The sequence below is a fragment of the Pseudophryne corroboree genome, chromosome 1, assembly GCF_028390025.1.
Source record: "Pseudophryne corroboree isolate aPseCor3 chromosome 1, aPseCor3.hap2, whole genome shotgun sequence".
Classification (NCBI taxonomy): Eukaryota; Metazoa; Chordata; class Amphibia; order Anura; family Myobatrachidae; genus Pseudophryne; species Pseudophryne corroboree.
This window is the reverse complement of record NC_086444.1, coordinates 1,138,263,607-1,138,277,084: the sequence shown is the minus strand read 5'-3', so window position 1 is coordinate 1,138,277,084 and position 13,478 is coordinate 1,138,263,607. Positions and strand designations below refer to the sequence as shown.

At 46.0% G+C, this 13,478-nt stretch overlaps 1 protein-coding gene across 1 annotated transcript in view; it reads left to right on the top strand.

Moving 5' to 3' along the window:
• Nucleotides 1–219: 219 nt before the first annotated feature.
• ABLIM2 (actin binding LIM protein family member 2) overlaps nt 220–13,478 on the top strand; it is a 342,851-nt gene continuing 329,592 nt past the window's right edge. Inside the window, exon 1 of the mRNA XM_063924017.1 lies at nt 220–497. Within this exon, the coding sequence (XP_063780087.1) occupies nt 488–497 (10 nt within the window). The 5' untranslated portion in view covers nt 220–487. The remainder of the gene's footprint in view (nt 498–13,478) is intronic.

Genomic DNA, 13,478 nt, shown 5'->3' with positions numbered 1-13,478 from the left:
GGTAAAGTAATTACCTTGCATTAGCTGCACAGCGCCATCTAGCGGCATGAGTACGCAGTGCGCCCGGCGCGGAGCATCACGGTCAATGTAGTTTCCCAAAGGGATTACTCGCGCAGGCTCGTGGTGACTGTGACGTAAAAAGACTACAGTGCCCATGATGCACCGAGCTCTTATTGCCTGCGCTAGAGCTGTCCCAGAAACATTCATCATTATCAGCAGCAGCAGCAGCAGCAGCAGCGGCAGCATCTCTCTGCTGGGGAGGAGGGGAGTGCACAGGCTGGGCTCACTGCTGCTGCTGGGCTGTGTGCGCTGTGCACTGCAGACTGGTCCTCCTGCCTCAGGCTGCCTGGGTGAGCCAGGAGGGGGATCCCTTTATGATGCAGAGCTAAGCTGTCATTGCTGGCTTGATGTGTAACAGGTAAAGAGAGCAGCATAGGGCTACAGATCACCTGCAACTGGATGGAAGCCAGAGGCTAGCTGCTGAAGCATGAGTGCAGGTGAGTGCAATGCCCCCTTTACCTTTTCTAGATGTTATCACATTTATATGATAAAATATATTGCAGGAATACTGCATTGTGCATCATATGGTTTTTGATTTGCATTTTCTCTTGGGGACTTGTAGTGATGGGTCTTGTTATTTGGATGATATATGCTATGGAGGGGTTAATGCACCTTGTGCAGCCAGGGGAGTATGGAGGATGCTCCTGTCAATCACATCCTATATACTAGCTGGTCCTTCTGTGCATGGAACAGCTTCCTGCTGCGCCTGTCCCCTGGCCTCCTCTCAGCTGCGTCTCTGCAGATGTACTGTATATAATACCCATACATAACCTTTATATACGTATAGTACTGTATTGTGGCAGCTGATGCACGTGCTTTACACTGTATGTCATGGCGCAGTAATATTAATAACAATACTGCTATCTCAGGGTCAGGTGGAATGCAAAGTCTGGATTGCTAGCTTATTGTAACTCTAACCATGCTCCAAGAACGGCCAGGAATATACATGGCCCACGTTAAGCAGCACCACCCATTGCAGAACAGAGGAAAATCCAATTATCTCCCCATTGCCTTAAGTCTGCTCACTATGAATTTTATGCCTGGCATATTGTATGTGCCATGTTCCACTCCCGTCACTGATATATGCGTACGTTGGGGGGGTCAGGTGCTTCCTCTTCCCGTATTCCCTTCCTCCTGGTATATTTTATTTCCAGAATCTTTTCCATGCTGATCATTCCTTAACCAAACCTCTGCCAGAGGAACAAGGAGGGTAATGATGCTTAATGGACTTGTGTAAAATCACATAGGGTTTAATATTGATATAATGTGTCTGGCCGTCTGTTCTAAACAGAACAGGGTGTCTTTTCTAACTACATTTTCATTATATTCTACAAAAGTTGCTGTAACACAGTTCTTTTTAAGCTACCAGAATACCTCCTCAAGCTGCCTCCTTTCTCTGCCTTTGCATACAATACAAATGGAGCGCTGTCAGTAAGTGAGAAGACAAACGACAGTAACAAAAATGGGACACTTCCAAAACAAATGACCACGAAATATTGGTCCTGGGTGACCCCTCCATGTAAAGTGCACCTGTCACCAGCTTAGAGGCCATTTTTTTGGAGTCTTACCCAAGGTCTGTCTGCAGAGTATGTTTGCGGCAGGTGCAGTGCAATAGCTCTGGCAGCTTGTGTGTTAAGGAAAAGTTTGAGGGTTTAACAAGCCAGGCGGCAAAGGAAACCTATATTTAGAATTGTGATCTATGGTGTGCATTCGCACAATGGTGGTCATTCCGAGTTGTTCGCTCGCAAGCTGCTTTAAGCTGCTTTGCACACGCTAAGCCGCCGCCTACTGGGAGTGAATCTTAGCTTAGCAGAATTGCGAACGAAAGATTCGCAATATTGCAAAAAGACTTCTCTGTGCAGTTTCTGAGTAGCTCGAGACTTACTCTTCCAGTGCGATCAGTTCAGTGCTTGTCGTTCCTGGTTTGACGTCACAAACACTCCCAGCGTTCGCCCAGACACTCCCCCGTTTCTTCAGACACTCCCGCGTTTTTCCCAGAAACGGCAGCGTTTTTTTCACACACACCCATAAAACGGACAGTTTCCGCCCAGAAACACCCACTTCCTGTCAATCACATTACGATCACCAGAACGACCAAAAAACCTCGTAATGCAGTGAGTAAAATTCCTAACTGCATAGCAAATTTACTTGGCGCAGTCGCAGTGCGAACATTGCGCATGCGCAAATAGCGGAAAATCACTGCGATGCGAAGAAAATGACCGAGCGAACAACTCGGAATGACCACCAATGTGCACGAGCTGGCAACTCCCATACGCTGCTTCTTGTGCATTAATTAGATCAGTACAGCTAAATAAACTGAATACCGTCATCTGCACATTAAAGGAAAACAGACGCAGCATATCATAGCGAGATAGCATCCATAATTCAGTGACTGGTCTATTCATTGGCTTCAATCGCTGGATAAAGGCAGCTTGTTGTCACATCCGTGTCATAATGTATCGCATGCTGCAGCCACTTGTCTGGGAGTACAGTATGACCATTAGATACGGGATCAGAGGACACGTTATTGTTTGTCAGCAGTCTGGTGACTTTCCCCATGTAAACACAGTGTTTATCAGCTGCAAACTGTTATTTACATGAGCAGATCTGCTCAACGCTTGTTATTTTAGTAGTCAGAAAGTTTTCAAAAGTATTTTTGTATTTGAGGGCGCATATTTCTGTCCTATGCCTTGCATGGAACGTTTATGTGTAAAAAGGGATTGCAGCCTGTCCTGCTTCTTTCAGAACTTTTACCTGCGGAACACCCACTACACTGTTTTGAAAACATCTCTGTAAATGGCGTCTGTATCTGGTATTACCACATTTTTACCTAGAATGACAGTCTGCTTTCAGTAGACCGTGGATATTGTTGTGACTTGGCCATTGAAGGGTTAGCACGCACCCTATTGTGGATTTGACAGTGATTGGCAGATTAAGATTATAAAAGGGGGGTAGCGTTCAGTTCACAATCAGTCAGATACCACTCTGTATAGCAATAAATGCACCCTGCTCTCAAACCTCTCCAGATTGCATCCTAGTGATTGCCATTTACTGTAAGTGGTGTTCTCAACCCATTTAAAGTTACACTACTACATAAGTAAAATATTTTACTAAGGATCCTCCACTAACATGCAGCCTATGGGACTGTCACAGTGTCACATGCTTCTGTTTGTCTGGGGCCACTACAACCTGCAAGTCAACCAGTTATAAGTGGTGACAGGAGAAGAGTGTATGGGGACCGCGTTTTACCATTAACAAGATGTTCACAGTCTCCTGTAATTCTCCCAGCTGCAGCCTGATGACGTTTGGACATAAATGTCAGTGTCTTGAGTTGTCAGCTAGAGGCTGACTGGATCATCAATAGCCATTGATAAGGACATTTCTTACATTGTAGTTTCCCAATAGGCTTTAAACATCTGAGGCTGCTGCAAACTTGGTAGTAAAAAAAGGGCATGCAAAAAGAACCTGCTTCTCCCATATGCAGAGTTTGAGCTGCTATCAAGATGCGTTCTGGCAAAGGCAGCATATATGCTCGCTTTATGCTAGGTACACGTCACATGCAACTATGACTCTTTTGCATCCATGTCCTAAACTATTTCTTTCAGTGCAACAAATGCACCATATAACTGCAACAAATGCATCATATAACAGCTAAAACCTCTCTTAGGGCTCTATTTACTAAGCTTTGGATAGATATAAAGTGGACGGAGATAAAGTACCAGCCAATCAGTGTCTAACTGCCATGTCACAGGCTGGGTTTGAAAAATGACAGTTAGGAGCTGATTGGCTGTTACTTTATCTCCATCCACTTTATCTCCATCCAGGCTTAGTAAATCGACCCCTTAGAGAAGCCGAAATAGCAAAAACACGCTCTAAAAAGCATATTCTATGCTCAAGTGAAGAAGAAAGCACCAATCAGTGTTAGGGAGGTGTTTGCAAACAGCCAATCACATGGTTCTCTACTTCCAGCCTCTGTCATCTTCATAACCTGGTATTTGCGCCTACCCCAAACCAAATGATAGGTCTTTCCCAGACGTATTTCCATCTCTTTCCAGGTCTGCATGTTTTCTGCAGTTTTATGAACACGCCTTCGCTGTACTTGGCCACCATCAGCATGTCACTTCGCCACCCATCCAGGTGTAGGCCGCTAGAGACAGGTGTAAGTGGATGAATGATAGAAATCTTCAGGGGAGGGTGTGCGTTTGCATAGTGTTCTCTGCATGCACAGGGCGTTTTCACGCAAGTTGCCCCATTGGCCTAGCGCTCACTCTGCACCAGGCCCTGTAGGATTACATATGAATCCGTTTGGCTTTATTAATATGACAGCACAAATTCTGCATCAGTGCGGAGCAGTCAGAGAGGTGATGCAGTTTGTAATTGTGAAGAGGAACGTGTCATCTCACTGCGTGAATCACTGGCATTGTACGTTCCTTCTACATATTATGTGCATGGTTGCTTATAGTAAAGGCGTGCATACATTAACATGGAGCTGTTATGTGCTTGCTGCAGTCCTTGGCAGGAGAGTGGGAAGTGTCAGGTTTTTTGGAGCAGACAGTACAGTGACGGGAATCCTGCTCTCATCCTTTTGCTGGCTGGAGGGGGAAATATTTCAGAAACCAGATGATCCCTGGGCTAAGAATAGAGGTGACAACATCTAATTTAGACAACATGTATGTAAGCGGTTGATTAAAGCATACACTGCCTGCAGAAATTACTATTGCATACAATCTGTCATTTTGGTAAGACTGTTTTGCTTTAATGTGTTTTTCATACGACACCCTGTTTTCTCATAGTGTACGTTAGGATCCCTATGTGCATTAGGCTAGGCGTCAGGTGGCTCCGTCCTAATGTCTTGATATTTGACCTATGTTAGCTATGTGGCCTGACATTGCAGTTTTAATCCCGCGAGTGGGACTCCGGTCGGCTCAGTGAATAACTGGCTCTTGCTCTGAACCTTTGAAATTGCTTTTGGATGCAGCGTTCTTGCATTCACCGTCGCGTCATATTGAGTAGAGACATGCTGAAAGTAAAGATATTTTCCTAATTTTCCAACATTCAGCGCTACCACTGATTTGTGACCACGTCATGCTGGTAGAGTGCCATGCCCCAGAGCTGTGCCTGGGGCTTACGAAGAACTCCCCTATAACAACCCTGTATTGGCACCTGCTGCAGTAAATGAAGCAACCTCATAACATCCCCCGTCAGTCAGGCAGATTGCACTGTTGCACTTCAGTGGCTCACCCAGCGCACAAGCGTTTTTTAAATGCTCACCGCTTGTTGAGTGTCTGTCTGGTCGGTGACGAGGAGCCATCGGCTCTCCTTTAATCATGTAGCATACTAGCCCTATGCTGCCATCCTGAGGATGGCTTACCCTAAGGCAGAGGAACCGCAGTGCTTTTGGTCTCCGTTACAGTGAAAATGGCCCAGATATATGTTGTTGGTTGAGAATGGATCTGTACTGAACACTAGGAGCCTGCGAGAGAGAGATAAAGTGGAGATAGACCTTGCTTTGAGAGAGATAAAGCGGAGAAGTTTCCCATAGCAACTAATCAGCATGTAACTGTCATTTTATAGACCAGTGACAGGCAATCAAATATACTTCAGGGGCCACACTTGGTGGCCCTCTGACCTTTGTAAGTGCTGCACAACTCCTAATCTCAGTAGTAAGTTAATTTAGTACATTTGATCAATGTGAGAGACACTTATCTGTCATGACATATTGGCAGGTCTTTTATATGAGCTTTACAAACTAGAGCAGATATGACAACAAAGAAGGAAGGGGCTGCAAGTCATTGGCATTTCTATAATGGGTACAATGTGTGCGGTGCACACGGGCTCCTGGGTCCAGGGGCGGCACACATTGCACCCATTTAAATACTTACCTTACCGTAGTCCAGCGGCGGAAGCAGCGTCCGCGGCGGAAATCACCGCCAAAATGGCCGCCGTGCATGCGCGGTAGTCAAATTGGTTTCCGGATCATGGCAGGCGCCATGTTTCCGGAGACCTGCGCATGCGCAGTAGACTCCGGCACATTGGCTACAGCGCCGTTCAGAGGAGGGGGCCCACCCGGAGGTGCACACGGGCCCCCTCCTCTGTAGAAACGCCCCTGCTGCAAGTGAAGGCTTGGAGGGCCACATACGGCCCCAGGCCCACCTGCTGTCCATCTTTGTTATAGACTGTGCTAGATAAATGATAGTTGGACGCTTATTGTTGCTATAAGCAAACTTCTCCACTTTATCTCTCTCAAAAGTGTGATACATCTCACAATAGATTTGGGCCCCAGCCACCAGAGCCTTGCAACATCCCTACAGAGAGGAATTACTACGAGGCCCAATGGAAAGCTCATTCAGTCTGATTGGATGGGACAATTTGCTATATGTGATTGACGTGCGATCATATGGTCACATTAACTCTAAACTTACCAAGATGGGGGAAAGCACGTCTCCTGTTTTTTGGCTAGATTCTGGATACAGAAGTGATTTCAATGTAAACCACATTTATGTAGCTATTACTGTGTGTACATAGTAGATTATTTATGGGATAATCTTTCACTCAGAACAAATTTTAATATGATTCAATTGAACAAGGATTCATAGGGATGACTGCTCACTGGTATCAGTTCTTGTGCTGGGCATACACGCTACAATTATCTGAACGATACACCTGATATTAGCGGATTGGCCAGACAATTGCCAGCCAGACATGTTACAAATGGCAGTTAAGAGCTGATTGGTTGGTAGTTTATCTCTCTCTGGTTGGTAGTTTATCTCTCTCCACTTCGTCTCTCTACATTGCATCTGGCTGATATGATGACATTTCAGACCTGCTGTAGCATTTCAGGCGTCTTTACTGATGCTGGAGCCTATTGGCCGGCATTATCTCCTGTTGCACTTGCCAGCAGGTAGCACAGTGGTGAGTTGGTAGTGTGAGTGTAATGTGAATCTACTATGGTCATTTCTAAAAATACTGGGACGATATATGAGTGGGTTATATATCATTGGATCGGTCACAGCAGCAGGAGGATAGGAGACTGCTGATCTTGTGGAAGCCAGTGATCTGTCCACTCCTGTGATAATGTAATGAGGAGAATGGTGGCAGAACACTTGTGTAATATTTTCATTGGTTATGTCTGGTTGTCATCCTTGACTCCACACGTTCAATCTCTCACCCAAACCTGCCACTTGCATCTTTGCAGCATCGCCAGAAGTCCATGCCTCATCTCTGACACCACCGTTACCCATATCACTCCCTCATGTTCTTTTGCCTCAGCTCCTGTAGCCTCATAGGCCTGTTTTACACACTCCGGTTTTCGCCAGATGGCAGAAAACCTGACAAACTTTTCCAGCTTTTTGCCATCCGGCAGTGTCTTTCATACACAGTGGCTTTGAGCCGTGTTTAATGCTGCGCGCATGCGCTGCAGCAGGAGCAGCTGCAAAAAAACCGTTGTGTGTGAAAGCGCCCATACACACACTCAGTTCACTGCCTACAAGGCCTTGCTGTGTGAAAGGACCCTACACCTTACATTATTCATTAGAACACCGGCACGGCAAAAAGCAATCCGGCTTTTTCCCATCCGGCAAAAACCGGAGCGTGTGCAATAGCCCTTACTGTCTGGCTTCCCACTGACCTGCTTCTCCCTCTTCCCACTTCAATCTATTCTTAACACTGCCGCTAGTCCGACTTTTCTCTCCCCACTCTGCTTCTGCCTACCATCTGTGGCAATCCCTACTCTGGCTCCCTATTTCCTACAGGATCCAATTCAATTACTTCACCCTCACCTATAGAGCCCTCATCCTCACCTCACAGCCCGATATCTCCTACTTCATCTCTGTCCCACCGACCTCTCCGCTCTGCCATCAACTGGCACTTCCACTGCCCATTGATGACCACTTATCATTCCCTCCTCCAAGACTTCTTCCGTGCTGCCCCATAGCTATGGGACTCGCTTCCATATGCAATCGCCCTCATCCAATGCTTCAAATTCTCCTTAAAACTCCCCTGTTGATGAAAGCCTACCAGTCCACCTCACCGTAGCTCGCCCCTTTTCTTGTTGCCTGTAGTGTGTGAGCCATTGGACTCTTCTACTGCACATGTCTTTCTCAGGACACATCATCCATGATTACTATTTAGATCTTATGCACTGTATCGTAGGTTGTGTTCATGCTCCCGCTTTTAGGATGTCTTTATGCTGTTATTCTTCCAGTTTGTACTTCTATTTTTGCCTGCTCGGCCATTTGTAACCACTGTGGACTGATGTGGGGCCTACTAAATAAGCAGCAATAGTGTAACACCACAGTCGGAAAGCTATGAGACCGCACACCCTGGTGACATCCGAGGACAGTTGGAGAGAGTCATCAGAGCTGGGGCGATAGGAGGATGAGAGAGTCCCATACTCCCCTGGCGAGGGAGAATGACAGGGCCATTCATTGTCCAGCAGTGACAGAGAAATATACTGTAGGTAGTCTTCTATGAGAGAGTAGACACTTCATGTGATATAGAAAAGCTATAGCACTACAGAGCCCAGTCAGGGGCTGTAAAAGAGGAGCTGCAGTCTGAAGGTATAAGAGAACTTGTGAAGCTAATAGGGAAAATGTGAGTGTTGGTCTATCCTGCATGTTTGTTATTCTGCAGTTGCTACATAAGAACAGTGCAGGAGGAATGAGGAGATATGCATAGTTATTGACACACTTCATCCTAAGTAATATGCTGGGGTGGAAGTATAGGCGTGTAAATAAAGTTCAGTTTGAAACAAAGAGATGGTCCAGCACCCAACTAAGTGCCTGCACCCATGAGCTATCATGGGCAGTTTAAAGGGACATAGAAGAGGTGTCCTTGCGGTATGCGGTCAAGATCCCGCCGGACGGAATCCCGTACTTGCTATACAGGCACCACACTGCACGTGCACAGTGATAGTTACTATACTTATTGTTAATATAAAGCAACATATTCTGCTGTGCTATACGTAAAAAGATATTGCAAAGAATAATAGTCCTGGTCTTTAAGGGTGACAATCTAGAGAGACCAGGGGCATAAGATGCGTGATATAATTTGTGCTTAAAAGCTTTGCAAATTTCTGTGCAGTGGAGCTGTAGGATTTGGGTGGGGTAGGCTGATACATAGAAGATTGCAGCTGTATTATTTGGTGCATAAAGAGTATATGTGAGAAGCACGTTTGTATTATAGTGTAGCTTTTAATGTGTATTCTCCCCGTACGTGCGTGGGTTTCCTCCAGGTACTCCAGTTTCCTCCCACAATCCTAAAAATATACAGGTAGGTTAATTTTCTCCAAACAAAATGAAACCTAGCATGAATTTGTCTGTATGTACATGTGGTAGGGAATATAGATTGTAAGCTCCACTGGGGCAGGGACTGATGTGAATGGCCAAATATTCTCTGTAAAGCGCTGCGGAATATGTGTGCGCTATATAAATAACTGGTAATAATAATAATAATAATAATAATAATAAATAATAATAATAAATAATATGGAGCCTGCTAACCTACCTATTCTTCTAAGAGAACCTCTCCACCAAACTGAAGGGGGGCAGCGGGCTAGCATCTGGCATAAAAAACCCCCACAATACTCACCAGCCCCACTCCTGCTTCCCGACCGCTGCTGCCCTCCGTCTCTGGCCGTCTCTCCCATAGCGCCGTACAGACACTAGAAGTCAATTAGGACCTCTAGCATCTGACAATGGTGCTGGCTGCGGTGGGCGCCCACAAAGCCCACAGCGTCTGCTGCAGCCGGGTACTGCGATATGTGTGGGTGGCGGGCGCCTGCAGGGGGTGACTGCGACCACGCCCGCAGGTCGCAGCGCTCCGGGCTCAGACCCGGCTTGCCCGCGCCTAGAACCGCTCCTGCCGGCATGCTTAGTAACCTCTACCCTCTATTCATCTTGTAAATCCTTGTTCTGCTTCTGTGTATGATTTGTTATATCAACTGCCCAGCGCTGCGGTTGTGTCTCCTTACAAATAAGCAATGATGATGAAGATTCCCCTGATTTATCTGCAAGCTGAGCGCTGTGTACACAGAAGGGTTCCGGTATGAATGGTCGACCATGTTATGGTCGACAGTCATTAGGTCGAACACTATTGGTTGACATTGACATGGTCGACATGGACACATGATCGACGCATGAAAATGGTCGACACATGAAAGGTCGACACGTGAAAAGGTCGACATGAGTTTTTTAACTTTTTTTGTGTCGTTTTTTGCGTAATGTGACTGGGAACCCCAATTAGTGCACCGCGTCCCCTCGCATGGCTCGCTTCGCTCGCCATGCTTCGGGCATGGTGCCTTCGCTCCGCTACCGCTTCGCTCGGCACAGATTACCGTTCCAATCGTAGTCCACGTGGATCGCAAAGTATGGAAAAGTCCCCCCCCCCCCAAAAAAAAGTTAAAAAACTCATATCGTCCTTTTCATGTGTCGACCATTTTCATGTGTCGACCATGTGTCCATGTAGACCATGTCAATGTCGACCAATAGTGGTCGACCTAATGACTGTCGACCATAACATGGTCGACCATGTGAACGGATACCACACAGAAGGATGAGCTCAGTGGTTTTCACAGGGTTATGGTAAATTTAAGTTGAACTGCTGCTATTATTATTCCTCTAACACCAGAAATATCATTGATATCGGCAGAATTTCTAAAGTACTGCAACATTTACTAAACAACAACTTTCCCTATAGTTCTCTATACAGACAGCAACATGGAGCTAAAATGCTGAGGCATTGGGTGGGCTTGGTACTGGGATGGAGAAGGGTGGCAGTCACCAGAGTGGGCGTGGCTAAGTCCCACCATGGAGCATTTATCTATGGTGTGTATAACCATGAAGTGTGGTTACAGCAAAGAGGTGCTCACAGGCCTGTAGACAGGTCTTCCCAACCACCCCTCTCAGTAGAGTATTGGGATGAGTATGAATTCCTGGCAGTCAGAAGACCGACAGCGGGATCCCGGCATGCAGGATCTCGACACATCCCGGTGAGTTTTTAGACCCTTAACCACCCCTCCTGAAGCCTAATACTAACCTCCCCCTTCTGCAGCCTATCCATACCTTCCATTTCATGCATCCTAACCCTAATCGTGTCCCCCCCCCCACAGCCTCTAACCTCTCCCTCCCGCAGCCTAACCCTAACCTCTCCTTCCCGCAGCCTAACCCTAACCTCTCCTTCCCGCAGCCTAACCCTAACCCAGGCTTTCCCAACCACGGTCCTCAAGGCACACCAACAGTGCAGGTTTTAGTAATATCCAGGCTTCAGCACAGGTGACTTAATTAGTAGCTCAGTTATTTTGTTTAAACCATCTGTGCTGCAGCCTGGATATCACTAAAACCTGCACTGTTGGTGTGCCTTGAGGACCGTGGTTGGGAAAGCCTGCCCTAACCTCTCCTTCCCGCAGCCTAACCCTAACCCCTCCTTCCCGCAGCCTAACCCTAACCTCTCCCTCCCGCAGCCTTACCCTAACCTCCCCCTCCTACGGCCTAATCCTAACTACCCCCTCCCACGGTCTAACCCTAACTTCCCCTTCCCCTGCAGGCTAACCCTAACCTTAATAAGCAGAAAAAAACAATCTGTGCGCAACAGGATCACACTTAGATATAAATTGTTTTATTAATAATCCAATATTGGATATAAATAAGAAAAATAAAATATAATATATAATCTTTAGGAGTGACCACACAATTAAAATAAAACAGTTATCACAGATACATTTTTAAACCATCTAAACTCATAAGTAAACCCGCAAAGATATCACAGTCTCTCTGAGATAGAACTAATCTGAACTGGTGTTGGTATAATAATTCCGAATATATTCCCCAAACATTAATCTCAATTCAGTGCACTGATTCATTAATTAAGAACTGTCCACATAGGCTGGCCAGCCTGTATTTAAATGAGATGCAATTCACCAAAAAGTTCATCCAAAGGAGTCAGTTAATTTGTATGAATAGTGTCTGTGACACAATACTGGAATTAGAGTATTGAAGAAAAGGTCACCGTGCAGTTGGACCACTTACATACCAACCAATTGCGTAGCGTAGGTATATAACGAGTGTCCCATCCAGCCGAGCGGTATTTATCCTCCCCGTGCCGCTGGTGTATAGAGCTGTTTGTTGGGGATAATTATGTCAGGCAACCGTCTCGTGCTGCCTCTTACCGACACCCGCACTGGTTCGCTTGCTGGGATCACCCGAGACCTCCGCTGTCTGTACTCCACGTATCGGCATTCACCGCGCTGCCTGGGTGCTAGCCAGATAGCGCGGCTGGGTAGTCCTTTAGAGCCGGAATCCAATGTACAGAAATATACGGAGTCCCTTGCAGCGGGTTTAGATGTTATAATTATTACCCAGCAATAGGGCAGTAGTAGATGATCCAAATGAAGGGGTCACTCCAAAGCCGTCACCTAACACGTTTCTCGACCATTAGCCCCGGTCGTTTCATCAGAGGTAGATAGCGCGGCTGGGTAGTCCTTTAGAGCCGGATATCTATCTACCTCTGATGAAACGACCGGGGCTAATGGTCGAGAAACGTGTTAGGTGACGGCTTTGGAGTGACCCCTTCATTTGGATCATCTACTACTGCCCTATTGCTGGGTAATAATTATAACATCTAAACCCGCTGCAAGGGACTCCGTATATTTCTGTACATTGGATTCCGTCTCTAAAGGACTACCCAGCCGCGCTATCTGGCTAGCACCCAGGCAGCGCGGTGAATGCTGATACGTGGAGTACAGACAGCGGAGGTCTCGGGTGATCCCAGCAAGCGAACCAGTGCGGGTGTCGGTAAGAGGCAGCACGAGACGGTTGCCTGACATAATTATCCCCAATAAACAGCTCTATACACCAGCGGCACGGGGAGGATAAATACCGCTCGGCTGGATGGGACACTCGTTATATACCTACGCTACGCAATTGGTTGGTATGTAAGTGGTCCAACTGCACGGTGACCTTTTCTTCAATACTCTAATTCCAGTATTGTATCACAGACACTATTCATACAAATTAACTGACTCCTTTGGATGAACTTGTTGGTGAATTGCATCTCATTTTAATACAGGCTGGCCAGCCTATGTGGACAGTTCTTAATTAATGAATCAGTGCACTGAATTGAGATTAATGTTTGGGGAATATATTCGGAATTATTATACCAACACCAGTTCAGATTAGTTCTATCTCAGAGAGACTGTGATATCTTTGCGGGTTTACTTACGAGTTTAGATGGTTTAAAAATGTATCTGTGATAACTGTTTTATTTTAATTGTGTGGTCACTGCTAAAGATTATATATTATATTTTATTTTTCTTATTTATATCCAATATTGGATTATTAATAAAAAAATTATATCTAAGTGTGATCCTGTTGCGCACAGATTGTTTTTTTCTGCTTATTTCGTTTTTTGGGGGTCAGCAACTT